The sequence below is a fragment of the Anomaloglossus baeobatrachus genome, chromosome 4 (assembly GCF_048569485.1).
Source record: "Anomaloglossus baeobatrachus isolate aAnoBae1 chromosome 4, aAnoBae1.hap1, whole genome shotgun sequence".
NCBI classification, from domain to species: Eukaryota; Metazoa; Chordata; class Amphibia; order Anura; family Aromobatidae; genus Anomaloglossus; species Anomaloglossus baeobatrachus.
The window spans coordinates 680,926,485-680,941,598 of NC_134356.1; the positions used below are offsets into that span (position 1 = coordinate 680,926,485).

At 50.3% G+C, this 15,114-nt stretch overlaps 1 protein-coding gene across 1 annotated transcript in view; it reads left to right on the forward strand.

Moving 5' to 3' along the window:
• Positions 1-13,650, forward strand: part of LOC142302805 (extracellular calcium-sensing receptor-like) — a 32,776-nt gene extending 19,126 nt beyond the window's left edge. Inside the window, exons 4-6 of the mRNA XM_075343917.1 lie at positions 54-177; positions 11,959-12,114; positions 12,881-13,650. Of these exons, the coding sequence (XP_075200032.1) occupies positions 54-177; positions 11,959-12,114; positions 12,881-13,650 (1,050 nt within the window). The remainder of the gene's footprint in view (positions 1-53; positions 178-11,958; positions 12,115-12,880) is intronic.
• Positions 13,651-15,114: the final 1,464 nt, after the last annotated feature.

Consider the following 15,114-nt stretch of genomic DNA (forward strand, 5'->3'; position numbering starts at 1 on the left):
CATTGAACAGAAGACGCTGGCTTCATGATATCACAAAGTATTTTATTCTTTAGGTTCCCAACTCAGTATGCAGTGAAAGCTGCCCCCCTGGATTACGAAAAGCTTCTCGAGAAGGACAACCGATGTGCTGCTATGATTGTGTTTCCTGTTCAGAAGGTGAAATATCCAACCAAACAGGTATATCTGAGTATTTACAGTTCTTGTTATACAAAGTCAACTGTAGTACAAGTCACTACTTATGGATGGTACAGATGGAAGAGTAGTCAGGCAAGCCGGGGTCTGGTAGCAAGAGGACAGGTATGGATATAGGGAGTACACAGAAGCTTAGTCAGGTCACAATCCAAGGGTCAAAATTCATGGAGGGCATGTAATAGGTTCAAGGAGTAAACTGAGATAAGGTCAGTTAACAGTCCGAGGTCAAAAGCCAGCAGGTCACAACTGGAACAGGGAGCGGGCAGAGAGGAGTCAAGCAACGGTCCGGGATCAAGAAACAAAGATCAGAACGCTAGCAGAAACACAGACCAACAGCACAACTGCAGAACCAGAATGTATGAATGGCAAGGTTCTGGGAGAGCATGCTCACTAAAGAAGCAGAGCAATTATCAGGAAGATGGAACACTTGAGTAATCAGCACCTCCCAGAACCAACATGGAAGCCTGCATTGTCAATCAACCTGCCAGCCAGTAGCCCAAGAACACATAGCATCTCCTAATGTGCAAGATGGAATCATGTCACTGCTAGCTCAGTTGTCCAGGAAAGTGCATTAGAGTATCTCCTAGTGTACATAGGGTGCAACATGCTGTGCACAGAGGAATCGTGACATGAACCTTGTGGAGACACGGGGGTCAGTGGGTGCTCTCGTCTGCTGGCCCGGCCACCTTTAGAAAGACAGCATGGCCCAGGGCTCATCCCAACTGAACGCCTGACCTCCTTAGCCATGGGCGGAACAGTACTCAGGCAGCACAGGGTGAGGGAATCACAATATTAAGACTTTATTGGATCCCCAAACAATTAACGGCACATAGCACATAACCAGCAAAACACACAAATGTAACAGGCAACAGAGTCTCACCCTTCAGCTGGCTCACCAGGGATTTGAATGTCCGTGCCTCAGAGCTTCCAGGACTACTTACTCCAATCCAGCAGCACCCCGCTTTCGGCGGGCACCCACCGAGAATGGAATAACGCCAGATTTAGGAAGCTGGCTGAGGTCTGCAAAGTCTGTAGTCAGGTGACTGGATTGTCCCAACCTGGGTTTCTTCCTTAAGTAATCTCAGGTATGATGATATGATATAATCCTGGCAGCCAGAGTCGAAATCCCTAGACTGAGGTTATGGTCTCCAATCGGAATCAGAGTCCCTAGATTGAAGCAATGTAGCCAAGTGATCCTCTAGTCGGAGTCAAAGTCCCTAGACCAAGTCCACAAGGCATCCTGGTTCTGATCCCATAGAACTTAGACTGGATCATGTAACATCTATCAACCTGGTGACTCCAAGAAGTCCCTTTTTATAGCCATAGCCTTCCCTTAGGATATACTGTGAACTTATCGGATTAGTTGTACAAGGTTGCTTCTCTTATTGTATGAATTTCAAGCTGCATGGATAATGTTCATTTAAATCATGTGGATTGAAAGACTGAGGATATTTACATGTAGTCTGCAACCCCCAGACTAGACAATAGCCACTGCGGTAATTTACATTAGATTAGCAATACACAACTACATTACAATGGACACTCAGAGGGGTCTGGCAGAAACAATAGTTTAGCAAGCATGAGTTAACACACAGGAGAACAATACGTCTGGCTAATGTAAGAAATGTTAACCCACGACACACATTGAAAAAGTCTGTGTCGTCACAAACCTTACCTAAGTTAAGCTGGCAGACATATATAAAAATTGGTCTTATTGGCTGGTTTTGACCATTTTGTCTGTCCAATGACTTAACATTTTACACTAACATACTTAATGATAGACAGCAACAGACTTATATAAGAGTGAACAGGGGCTGAATATATTGGCCAGTCTTTGGAGATTTTAAACAGAGACATATGACTCTGTGCCCACTTTTGCACAGTACTTTCAAAACAGTGAAATCAAACAAAAGAGTCAAAAATATTAGACTGATGCCCCGATTCATTAACATTGGCGTTTCCCATGCCAGTCTTCCTAAAGGGCGTTCAAGGATGTGTTTCACCAAATTAATGGCGAAGATCCAAAAAGAATAACGTAACACACATATAAAGCTGCACATCCAAAAAAAAAAAAATGCATTGAGGAGAAACAAAAAAGAAAAAACAGATGTCAACTGTAAAAAGTATTAAAAATTGTCATGTGGCAGATGACTACCGCCTGAGGCAGGGAGTACAGTCTCAATCAATGATTTAGGTAAATGGCAATACAGCCATCCTAGATTGGCAATCCACCTGAGGTGACCACTCTCCCACCCTGCTCTTTGGATGCACTTTTACTCTAGCCCCACTTTTTTAATGATTTACCATTGCACTCTCTTTTTAAGGATACCATTTTGTTTTTAGCCTTTTCTTTATTGTTTCTAGATTGGGGTCCCCAACTTATGGCTCAGGAGCCACATGTGGTTTGCGAACCCATGATGTGAGGCTTGGAACTGTCTTCCAGTTGGTGCATAAGCACCAGGGCTAGCAAATAGCTATGAAAAGCTAATCTCCAGATGGTGACTTTTGTGAGTAGCCCAACACAGAAGAGAAAATGTAAATGAGGGTGAGGTAGGAACCCCTGGAGTTTGGCATACTGCCTCTATGTAATGTGTGTGGAAAAGCTTTGGCTGTCATAGTCCTGGTAATGGAGGCTCTAGGTGCAACTACTGTGAGAGAGTGGGAGCTGTATGTGGCTCACAACCCTTTCTCAGAGCTGTACATGGCTTGCAACTTTCACACAGAGCTGAATGTGGCTTGCGACTCTTTCCAAAAGCTGAATGTGGCTAGTGACTCTCTCTCAGAGCTGAATGGGGCACGCGACTCTCTCTCCGAGCTGGTTGTGGCTCATGACCCTCAGAGCTGAATGTGGCTTGCGACTCTCTCTTAGAGCTGAATGTGGTTTGCGACTCTCTCTCAGAGCTGTTTATGGCTTCCAACTTTCTCTCAGACCTGAATGTGGCTCGCAACTCTCTCCAAAAGCTGAATGTGGCTAGAGATTCTCTCACAGAGCTGAATATGGCTCGTGACTCTCTCTTAGAGCTGAATGTAGTTTGCAACCCTCTCTCAGAGCTGAATGTGGCTTGCGACTCTCTCTCAGAGCTGAATGTGGCTTGCGACTCTCTCTCAGAGCTGAATGTGGCTTGCGACTCTCTCTCAGAGCTGGATGTGGCTCATGACCCTCAGAGTTGAATGTGGCTTGTGGCCCTCTCTCAGAGCTGAATGTAGCTCACGACTCTCTCTCAGAGCTGTATATGGCTTCCAACTTTCTCTCAGAGCTGAATGTGGCTTTCAACTTTCTCTCAGAGCTGAATGTGGCTTCCAACTTTCTCTCAGAGCTGAATGTGGCTCGCAACTCTTTCCAAAAGCTGAATATGGCTAGCGACTCTCTCTCAGAGCTGAATGTGACTCGTGACTCTCTCTTAGAGCTGAATGTGGCTCTCAAGGTCATTAAGGTTAAGGGTCACTGCTCTAGACAGTACCTGATACACAGGTTTGTGATTGTAGAATGTGGTGTATTGAGAAAAGCAAAAGTTTTTTTTAACCTATACTTAGAAAAGTTTTTTCTAAGTTTTCTAAGTTTCAGACTAGCAATTTACTTTCTTTCCTTAATTCATTTTAGAGCCCTTGAAACACCATTTGTATCCTGCTCTTAGTTTCAGTCTTTTCTCATTTGGAAGTATCCATTCCATTAATACATGTTGGATATGATCTTTTTTTATCTCATGTATCAGCACACCTTAATTTTGGAATGATTTCCAACACTACAGTGTAGGAAGGAGTATATGCTAAACTCCCTATGTACAGTCTGAGTTAACTGCTCGACCTGATAACTTGAATGCTTTCCTAATTTCTAAGGACCTAGTTATATAAGCCAATCACAACCATTAAAGAACAGACCAATCAGCTCTGCAAATACAATTTAATCTGATTGTTCTGTGTGCATAGAATATAATGTTATATGCAGCACATGTCCTATTCACACAGAATGATGTGTTGCACTGAATAAAGGCCCAGTCACACACAACGACTTACTAGCGATCCCGAAAATGATATGACCTGATAGGGATTGCTGGTAAGTCGCTGGGAGGTCGCTGGTGAGATGTCACACAGTCAGACCTTACCAACGACGCAGTAACGATCAGAGACCTGTATAACGATCTCGGTGGGTGTTGGGACCGTGTTAGGAGGTCGTTGGTAGGCGTCAAACACAGTGATGTGTGCTGCCCAGCAGGACATCGTCTTTGAAGAAAATGGTCCAGACCATTCAGCAACGACTAGCGATATCACAGCAGGGGCCTGATCGCTGGTAGGTGTCACACATAACGAGATCGCTGGCGAGATCGTTGCTGCGTCACAGAAACTGTGACTCAGCAACGATCCCGTTAGCGATCTCGTTGTGTGTCACGGGGCCTTAACGCTAGAACACGCAAGCATAACAATCTACCATAGAAAACAAATGACCTAGCAGGCCTGCGAGGCCCCAGGTATGCATTCTAGGGTTAATGATTTTGAAACCAACATAAATATATTTGCACCAATTGAAAGCATTTTGCTCATTTGTCAGGTGATTTCTGGCCAATAGTTGTAAATGAGCTTTCTTAGAAATGTTCATTCCAGACAAGTCTAAAGCCTTAAGACAGAGAAAAAGGAACTAGTGATCAGCAGGCACTACCATGCTCTGGTGCTCAGTACTGGTAACTAGTGATGAGCGGGCACTACCATGCTCTGGTGCTCAGTACTGGTAACTAGTGATGAGCGGGCACTACCATGCTCTGGTGCTCAGTGTGGCGCCCCTGACCTGGTCAGGCACCACTGAGTACTGCACCCATGCTGGGGACAGTACAAACAGGTAATCCAGAAGGCTGACCGAGGTGTGACTACACAGGCGCATAGTGATCAGGTCTCACACATGTACCTTTGGGAGGACCCCTGGGGATCCCAGGAGGGGGTAAAAGCCTTCACCTCCACTTGAGGAGTGGAGGGGGCGAAGCCTCCATCTCCACTCAAGGGGTGTGGTAGAGAGCCTGGTTGCTAGGTGGCGTAGGCAAGAACAGGAGAGGAGGAGTAGTGAGTCAGTTTAGTGTGCAGCTCAGGGAAAGCAGACGTGAGGAGCAGACCCTGGAGCTGTTGCAGTCTAACAGCGTCCGCGCAGTGACTACCGACGGGGGAGAACGGTCACCTGGTAGTGCTGCCCGAACCCCACACACAGCTAGAGAGAGCAGCGTAGTGGAAAGTACGGAGACTGTCAGGGAGTACCAGGCCCAAACGGGCGGCAGATCCCGGTGCGGGGATAGATCCACCTTTCCTTGCTAAACCTGCCGGTGTGGGGCCCTCAAAGCCCACGCCACAACACCCCAAAGGCCGCAGCCACGTAGCCACAGTTAGGGCCCATAGTTCACAGGAGGCAAGCAGCTGGAGTGATCTGGTCCAGGCGACAAGCAAACGGCAAACAAACGAGGGGAGCAGCTACTTCCCTGGGTGACCCCCATAGGGACTAAAAGTCGGGGTTACCACAAACCACAGAAGGGCTAAGGAAGGCGAGTCGGTAGCCACCCTCATCAGTCAGCCTGAAGGACACCTGGTTCCAGCCTGGTTCATCCCAGCTACGCCCGGGTTACTCACTCTGCCACCTTCTGTGAGTAAAACCCCTGAAAGACATTCTGCTTGTGTTGAGTTATTCTGCGCCTTGTGGTTCTACACACCTACACAGGGTCCTGGGGCTTGCCTCACTCTCAGGAGGCTACTACAACTGACTGCACCCACCATCAGCCCCAGGCCTCCCTTAATCTGCAGTGGCGGTCCCCACTGACCGCAATTCTGAGAGTGGCGTCACGACAATCCTAAAAGAAGATCTCCTACCTGTGACAAGATCCAGCTGCGTGGAGTCCCTGAAGGTAATGCACCGACACAACACTGGAGGGGCTTCACATCTGGCGTCATGAACAGGATAAGGACTAGACCTGTTCAGACAGGTGACCATGTGCCTGGGCGGTCCGCTTGAAAAATTGGAAGCGCCGCCATATTGCCACCATGAAAAGCGCGCTGAAAAACAACAGCAGCCCGCGCTGGGAGAAGTTACCGCCCACGAAGAGGTGTGGCTACCCAGAGATCCCCTGCAGAGTCCTGACCTCGCAAGTGAAGAGAGCGGAGGCGTTCAGAGACGTCGGGACAGAAAGGGAGCCAGAAGCCTGCTGCTGGAAGAGGCAGAGCAGAAACTGAAGAGCCTGCTACTGGAGGCAGCGACGAGTCCGCTGCTGGGAAATCGTGCAGAAGAAGGCCCAGAGGAAATGGCGTCTGAACGCAGAGACCCAGAACCAGGCTCCGCTGCCTGGTGGTATCGGGAGCTTGCCCAGTTCTGCGACCGACTGGAGGCCAGGGTCGTAGAGCAGATCAGAGAGGAACGCACGGAGCTTCTGGAGATGGCTGCAGCGGTTCAGGCCTACGAGGGGAGAGCCACGCGACGAGTGCCAGACCGAGCGGCGACGACTCAGACCCCGATGGTGCCACCGATGGGTGAGTCCAGTGTTGCCCCTGCCAGCGCGAGTGCCCCGACCCCTGCTGCCACGCCCGCGGTCCCTGAAGAGGCGCCCGGCGCGGCGACGCTGGGCCAGGCCGCAGCAGCGATGCCCTGCCCGGCCCGCCAAGCCCAGGCCGCCGCAGCGATGCCTTGCCCGGCCTGCAAAGATCCGGCTGCCACCGCGACCCTCATCCATGCCGCGGGTGTGACGCTGACCCAGGCCGCCGCCTTGCTAGGCCCGGCCCGCCAAGACCCCACCGCAGCAGCGACGCTCATCCACGCCGCAGGCGAGGTGCTGAACCAGGCCGCAGCCACGCCAGGTGCGGCCCGCCAAGCTCCGATCGCTGCAGCGACGCCCAGCCCAGCCTGCACAGATCCCATCGTAGCTGCAACGCCAATTCAGGCCGCCGCAGCGATGCCCTGCCCGGCCCGCCAAGAACCGGCCACAGTAGCGATGCCCGCTAAGACTCCAGCTGCGACCCTGAGTGAGACTGCGACAGCAACGCTGATCCAGGCCGCCGCCATGTCAGGCGCGGCCCGCCAAGACCAGGCCGCCGCCATGTCAGGCGCGGCCCGCCAAGACCAGGCCGCCGCCATGCAGGGCGCGGCCCGCCAAGACCAGGCCGCCGCCATGTCAGACGCGGCCCGCCAAGACAAGAATGTACCTCTGTTTACCCCGGCCTGCAAGGCCAGAGCAGACACCGCTCCCCAGTCTAAGGAAGTCCCTGCTAGGAAGTCCCTGATAGGAGAGGACCCCGAATACTGGAAGCTGAAGGCTGACCTAGAGGCCCAGTTCCCACAGGAGATGGTGGATCGGTATCTGCTCCCTCCGCACACCCCCAAGGCGACTTCTGCAGCAACCACGCCAAAGAGTCCCCCGCCCGGGCCTGCTGATGACCACCCATCCCCGGCGCTGCCACAACAGGAGTGCTCCGAAGAACTAAGGGGGAGAGGAGGCCAGGAAGCTGAGGAGCTGACCCCGGAGCCATCAGCAGTGGATCCATGCCCCGCGCCAGAGATGCTGCCGTATTCCCGCTGGGATGAAGAGAGCCCGACACCCTCTGCTGAAGAAGATCTGTCCAGGTACCTCACCTGGGAGCCTGCAAACAGTGAAGCCGCAACCCAGCAGAACCTAGCCCGTAGGACACGGCGCCGTAGCAGAACAAGGTTTTCCCCTGCACCGCAGTCTCCAGAGCAGAAAGACGAAGTCATGGCCAGAGACTTGGAAGAGAAACGGTTCCTGAGAAGGGCCAAATCCCAGGTTAGAGGTCCACTTTGTCGTGGTGTAGTAGAAGACTTCAGCTTGAAATCAGGATATGGCTTCATAGTAGCTCCTGGTATGAAGGAAGGCATCTTTGTTAATAGAAGAGACGTAAGAGCCCATTTGCCTAGAGGACATCCAGGAAGGAACCTACGAACAGGAGATTCAGTGGAATTCACCATGCACCAAGGAGAAAGGGGATGGTATGCATTGGATGTTACACCATGTTCCAGAAATCCCTACAGTGAACCTGCTGTCTCAACAGAAAAAGAAACAGATACAGAAAAAGAAACAGATACAGAAGAAGAAGGAAAAGACAGAGATGGAGAAAGCAACAGGTGCCGCAGCCCTACAGGCCCAAGCCCTGGTGAGGAGGAATCTGTGTAAAGTAAAGTAAAGTACAGCAGTTACAAGTTTTGACAAGTTTTGCAACGTTTACAAGTTTAAGAAATGCGCCCACATGAACTAATGTGAGAAACCCATGAACCTTAAGGCTATGAACTGGCTATAGCCACAAACTCTCGCAGTGTACATAGTTACCCCAGAGGTACCACCACCAGAGCCAGCCTGTTTAGGGGCTTGGCTCGCCTGCAACCAGGGAGCACGCCTGTTTATGGGGCCTGGCTCACCTGCAACCAGGGAGCACGCCTGTTTATGGGGCCTGGCTCTCCACCACAAAGAGGGTACCTGGTCAGCACCAACCGTGAAGGCCGCCTCTGGATCCTGCCAGAAGTGGCTGAAGGCGCGGCTTCACCAGGCCAGGTATGCCCTGAAGACCACCAGCCCATGAAAGCCGCCTCTACATCCTGCCAGAAGTGGCTGAAGGCGCGGCCAACGGGAGAGGAAGATTGGAGGAAAGGTCTGGGGAAGTGGATGGCCCAGACCTGGTTACCAAAAGAAACCGGTGACCTGCCTCCTAAAAGGGGTTTAGGGTGGGTTAACGGACTTGTGGGTGGAGGGTGGTGATGTATGGTACCTGGTGGTTTTAAAAGTTTTACCATGTTTTACTGTTTTATGCATTTTAAAATGTTGTCTTGCAGCCCGAGGATGTGCTGGTGATAACTAAGGGGGAATGTGGCGCCCCTGACCTGGTCAGGCACCACTGAGTACTGCACCCATGCTGGGGACAGTACAAACAGGTAATCCAGAAGGCTGACCGAGGTGTGACTACACAGGCGCATAGTGATCAGGTCTCACACATGTACCTTTGGGAGGACCCCTGGGGATCCCAGGAGGGGGTAAAAGCCTTCACCTCCACTTGAGGAGTGGAGGGGGCGAAGCCTCCATCTCCACTCAAGGGGTGTGGTAGAGAGCCTGGTTGCTAGGTGGCGTAGGCAAGAACAGGAGAGGAGGAGTAGTGAGTCAGTTTAGTGTGCAGTCCAGGGAGAGCAGACGTGAGGAGCAGACCCTGGAGCTGTTGCAGTCTAACAGCGTCCGCGCAGTGACTACCGACGGGGGAGAACGGTCACCTGGTAGTGCTGCCCGAACCCCACACACAGCTAGAGAGAGCAGCGTAGTGGAAAGTACGGAGACTGTCAGGGAGTACCAGGCCCAAACGGGCGGCAGATCCCGGTGCGGGGATAGATCCACCTTTCCTTGCTAAACCTGCCGGTGTGGGGCCCTCAAAGCCCACGCCACAACACCCCAAAGGCCGCAGCCACATAGCCACAGTTAGGGCCCATAGTTCACAGGAGGCAAGCAGCTGGAGTGATCTGGTCCAGGCGACAAGCAAACGGCAAACAAACGAGGGGAGCAGCTACTTCCCTGGGTGACCCCCATAGGGACTAAAAGTCGGGGTTACCACAAACCACAGAAGGGCTAAGGAAGGCGAGTCGGTAGCCACCCTCATCAGTCAGCCTGAAGGACACCTGGTTCCAGCCTGGTTCATCCCAGCTACGCCCGGGTTACTCACTCTGCCACCTTCTGTGAGTAAAACCCCTGAAAGACATTCTGCTTGTGTTGAGTTATTCTGCGCCTTGTGGTTCTACACACCTACACAGGGTCCTGGGGCTTGCCTCACTCTCAGGAGGCTACTACAACTGACTGCACCCACCATCAGCCCCAGGCCTCCCTTAATCTGCAGTGGCGGTCCCCACTGACCGCAATTCTGAGAGTGGCGTCACGACAATCCTAAAAGAAGATCTCCTACCTGTGACAAGATCCAGCTGCGTGGAGTCCCTGAAGGTAATGCACCGACACAACACTGGAGGGGCTTCACACTCAGTACTGGTAACTAGTGATGAGCGGGCACTACCATGCTCTGGTGCTCAGTACTGGTAACTAGTGATGAGCGGGCACTACCATGCTCAGGTGCTCAGTACTGGTAACTAGTGATGAGCGGGCACTACCATGCTTGGGGGCTCGGTACTCGTAACTAGTGATGAGCGGGCACTACCATGCTTGGGTGCTCGGTACTCATTAAGAGTAATTGAATCCTCGGATGGGCACATCTCGAGTACTCGAGTATAATAGAAGTCAATGCGGGACTCAAGCATCTTTCCGAGAACTCTTCCATTGACTTCCATTATACTCGAGTGCTTGAGTCATTTCATTTCGACCATCCAATTGCTCTTAACAAGTGCTGAGCACCTGAGCATGTTAGTACCTGCTCAACACTATAATTAAGGGGAGAATAGAGTACACTGTCAGATCCAGGAGAAAAGCTCTAATGGTTTTATGTCTGACTTTGTAGAGCAAGGTTACTTTTTCTTAATATAAACAATTTATTTAACAAATTAGATCTCTAATATATAAAGCTCAGTGTATGTATGTATGTGTGTGTGTGTGTGTGTGTGTGTGTATGTATGTCCGCTAAAGGAATCCGCACCATCGCATTTACAATCACGAAATTTTGCACAGACACTCCATGTGACTCAGGGAACATAATAGACTATGTTTGGGCGGGAAAATTTAACCCTGCGCTTTCCAGTTACTCTACAAAAATCCTGCAGCCATTAAACTGAATGGAGCTGGGAGCTGCAGGCTATAAGTAGCAACTGTCAGTGGTTGCTATAGGAACAAAATAAACTGTTAGTATAAGAAGCTTATGTGTGAGGTAATAAGATGTCGGTGGTGAGACGGATAGAGAGAGACACAGAAATAGACAGACAGAAAAAGACAGGGAAAGAGACGGAAAGAAACAGCCGGGCAAAGAGACAGACGCCCAAAGAGACAGACGCCCAAAAACACAGACGGGCAAAGAAGCAGATGGGCAAAGAGACAGACCTGGAAAAAGACAGACCTGGAAAGAGACAGAGCGGGAAAGAGACAAAGTGGGAAAGAGACAGAGCAGGAACGAGACAGACCTGGAGAGAGACAGCCCTGGAAAGAAACAGCCCTAGAAAGAGACAGACGGGCAAAGAGACAGCCCTGGAAAGAGACAGCCCTGGAAAGAGACAAGCCGGGAAAGAGACAGACGGGCAAAAAGACAGCCCGGCAAAGAAACAGTCCTGGAAAGAGACAGCCCTGGAAAGAGACAGACCGGGAAAGAGACAGACCAGGAAAGAGACAGACTGGGAAAGAGACAGACCAGGAAAGAGACAGACGGCCAAAGAGACAGCCGTGAAAAAAGACAGCTGTTCAAAAAGACAGCCGGACAAAGAGACAGACAGACAAAGAGACAGACTGGCAAAGAGACAGCCGGGAAAAAAGACAGCAGGAAAAAAAGACAGCCGGACAAAGAGACAGATGGGCAAAAAGACAGCCGGGCAAAAAGACAGCCAGACAAAGAGACAGATGGGCAAAGAGACAGACAGGCAAAGAGACAGAGAGAGAGACAGACAGATACAGAGATTGAGACAGACTGATGCAAATACAGAGATAGAAACAGACAGACAAGGAAAGAGACAGACAGCGACACACAAACAGAGACTGGGAGAGAGACAGAAAGACAGTTGCAATCACGGGCAACGCCCGGGTACTACAGCTGGTAAGAAATAAAAAGATAATCCAAATGTGTGTATAGTTTTTAAGTCTTAAAGTCTTTTTATCTTATTTAATCTCTTAGATTCCAGCAACTGTTTATTATGTTCCTCGGAGACGTGGCCAAATACTATTAAAACTATGTGCCTTCCTAAAGACATAGAGTTTCTTTCATTCTGGGAACCACTTGGAATTACCTTAACTTCTACAGTTATTTTCTGCTCTTTCACCACCTTTAGGGGTGCTTCACACACAGCGAGCTCGCTGCCGAGATCGCTGCTGAGTCACGGTTTTTGTGACGCAGCAGTGACCTCATTAGCGATCTCGCTGTGTGTGACACTGAGCAGCGATCTGGCCCCTGCTGCGAGATCGCTGCTCGTTACACACAGCCCTGGTTCGTTTTCTTCAAAGCCGCTCTCCTGCTGTGACACACAGATCGCTGTGTGTGACAGCAAGAGAGCGACAAATGAAGCGAGCAGGGAGCAGGAGTCGGCGTCTGACAGCTGAGGTAAGCTGTATCCAAGATAAACATCGGGTAACCAAGGTGGTTACCCGATATTTACCTTAGTTACCAGCCTCTGCAGCTTAATTAGCCCGATGTGTACTGTGTACACTGTACTGTACTGTACTGTACAGTACTGTGTACTGTGTACTTAGCTTAATTAACCCGATGTGTACTGTAGCTAGGAGAGCAAGGAGCCAGCGCTCAGTGTGCGCGGCTCCCTGCTCCCTGCTCACACAGCTAAGCGGTGTGCACTGGTAACTAATGTAAACATCGGGTAACCATACCCGATGTTTACCTTAGTTACCAGTCTCCGCAGCTTCCAGACGGCGGCTCCGTGCAAGCGCAGCGTCGCTTGCACGTCGCTGCTGGCTGGGGGCTGTTCACTGGTCGCTGGTGAGATCTGCCTGTTTGACAGCTCACCAGCGACCATGTAGCGATGCAGCAGCGATCCTGACCAGGTCAGATCGCTGGTCGGATCGCTGCTGCATCGCTAAGTGTGAAGGTACCCTTAGTGTCTTGTGTATATTCATCAAGTACAAAGATACCGCCATCGTCAAGGCCAATAACAGTGACCTTACCTACTGCCTCCTCGTCTCACTGTTCTTGAGTTTCCTCTGCTCGCTACTCTTTATTGGAGAACCCAAAAGATTAACTTGTCTCTTGCGTCAAGCAGCTTTTGGAATTATCTTTGTCATTTGTGTTTCATGTATATTCGCCAAAACTCTGATGGTTGTCATAGCTTTTCGTGCAACCAAACCTGGAAGCAATATGAGGAAATGGCTTGGACCAAAAGTTCCTGCTGTGGTCATTTTAATCTGTACCTTCATACAAGTTTTAATCTGTGTGTCCTGGTTCCTATGTTGCCCCCCTTTCCCAGAGAAGAATGTTAAGATAAAAACTGGAGTTATCATCTCTCAATGTCATGAATGTTCAGATGTCTTACTGTGGTCCATGCTTGGGTACATGGCATTTCTTGCTTGTGTAAGTTTCATAGTTGCATTTCTGGCCAGGAATTTACCGGACAGTTTTAATGAAGCAAAGTGGATCACTTTTTCCATGCTGATATTCTTAAGTGTCTGGATCTCTTTCGTCCCAGCCTATCTCAGCACTCAGGGAAAGTTCATGGTGGCTGTTGAGGTGTTTGGAATCATGTCCTCTAGTGGTGGAATCCTAAGTTGCTTTTTTTTCCCCAAATGCTATATTATATTATTGCGACCTGACCGAAACACGCGTGAGAGCCTCCTGGTTAAAGGCACTAGCCAAAAGACATAGAATTCCTGAAATGTGTAAAAACAAACATAGGATGTACACTTTTTGTTCTTTGGCCATAGAAGATTAGATATTTATGATTCGAAAGACATTTCCTGTATTACTCAAAACTTTGCTATAAAGGTTTCTGACACAACTATACGTAAAGGGATAAAAGAATAACCAGTTCCTCTCTTTTGCACTCCAAAGTGCTACTAAAGCAGTGAGAAATTGCATGTTGAGGTTCCTGACGTGCATTTGGGTGTGACGGCGCACTTATAGCTCCTCAGTAGAGTTGAGCGCGGTTCGCGGTTCGAGCTTCTCCAGTTCTAGGCTCGAGTGATTTTGGGGGCTGTTCGAGATCGAACTAGAACTCGAGCTTTTTGCAAAAGCTCGATAGTTCTAGAAACATTCGAGAACGGTTCTAGCAGCAAAAAGCAGGGCTTTTTACAGCTACAGTGTGCAGGAGCCATCGCTGGCAGCCTGCCAGAAGCTGGTAACCAAGATAAACATCGGGTATCCAAGCAAAGCGCTTTGGTTAGTAACCCGATGTTTATCCTAGTTACGTGCAGGAAGCCCACACTTCCCCGCTCAGCTCGCTCCGCTCCCTCCTGCCCGCGGCATGTACGTACGTACGTACGTACGTACGTACACACACACACACACACACACACACACACACACACACACACACACACACACACACCCCCGCTCGGCTTACCTGCGGTGATGAAGTCCCGCCATCCCGACCTCAGCGCTGTCACTGTCCTCCATGGCCGCCGCTTGTCACATCACCTCTCGCTTCCGACCCGAGACTGACTAGCGGTGACGTCACGGGCCTCTCGCGATACTTGGTGTGAAGGCGCCGGTCATTGAACTCAGTGACAGGGGCTGTCAGTGTGCTGGAGATCAGCGCAGGTAATGTACCTCGCTGACAGCAGCACTTGTCATGCCCTGCAGTGACCTGGGCTGACCCATTGATGTTAGCTCAGGTCACTGCACTGCTCTCCCAGCCAATGGGGAACATCCTGCTCTTCATTGACTGGGACAGTGTGGATCGTCATGGCAACCCCTTGGATTACAGCAGACCTGGATTTGTTTTTCATTCTAATAAATTGGTTAAAGAGGGAATGTTTTGGGGAGTGTTTTTTCAAATAAAAATGTGTTTGTCGTCTATTTTTTTTTTTATTACTGACTGGGTTGGTGATGTCGGGTATCTGATAGACGCCTGACCTCACCAACCCCAGGGCTTGATGCCAGGTGACATTACACATCTGGTATTAACCCCATATATTACCCCGTTTGCCACCGCACCAGGGCGCGGGATGAGCTGGGGCGAAGCACCAGGATTGGCGCATCTAATGGATGCGCCACTTCTGGGGCGGCTGCGTCCTGCTATTTTTAGGCTGGGGAGAGTCCAATAACCATGGACCTCCCTAGTCTGAGAATATCAGGCCCCAGCTGTCTGCTTTACCTTGGCTGGTGATC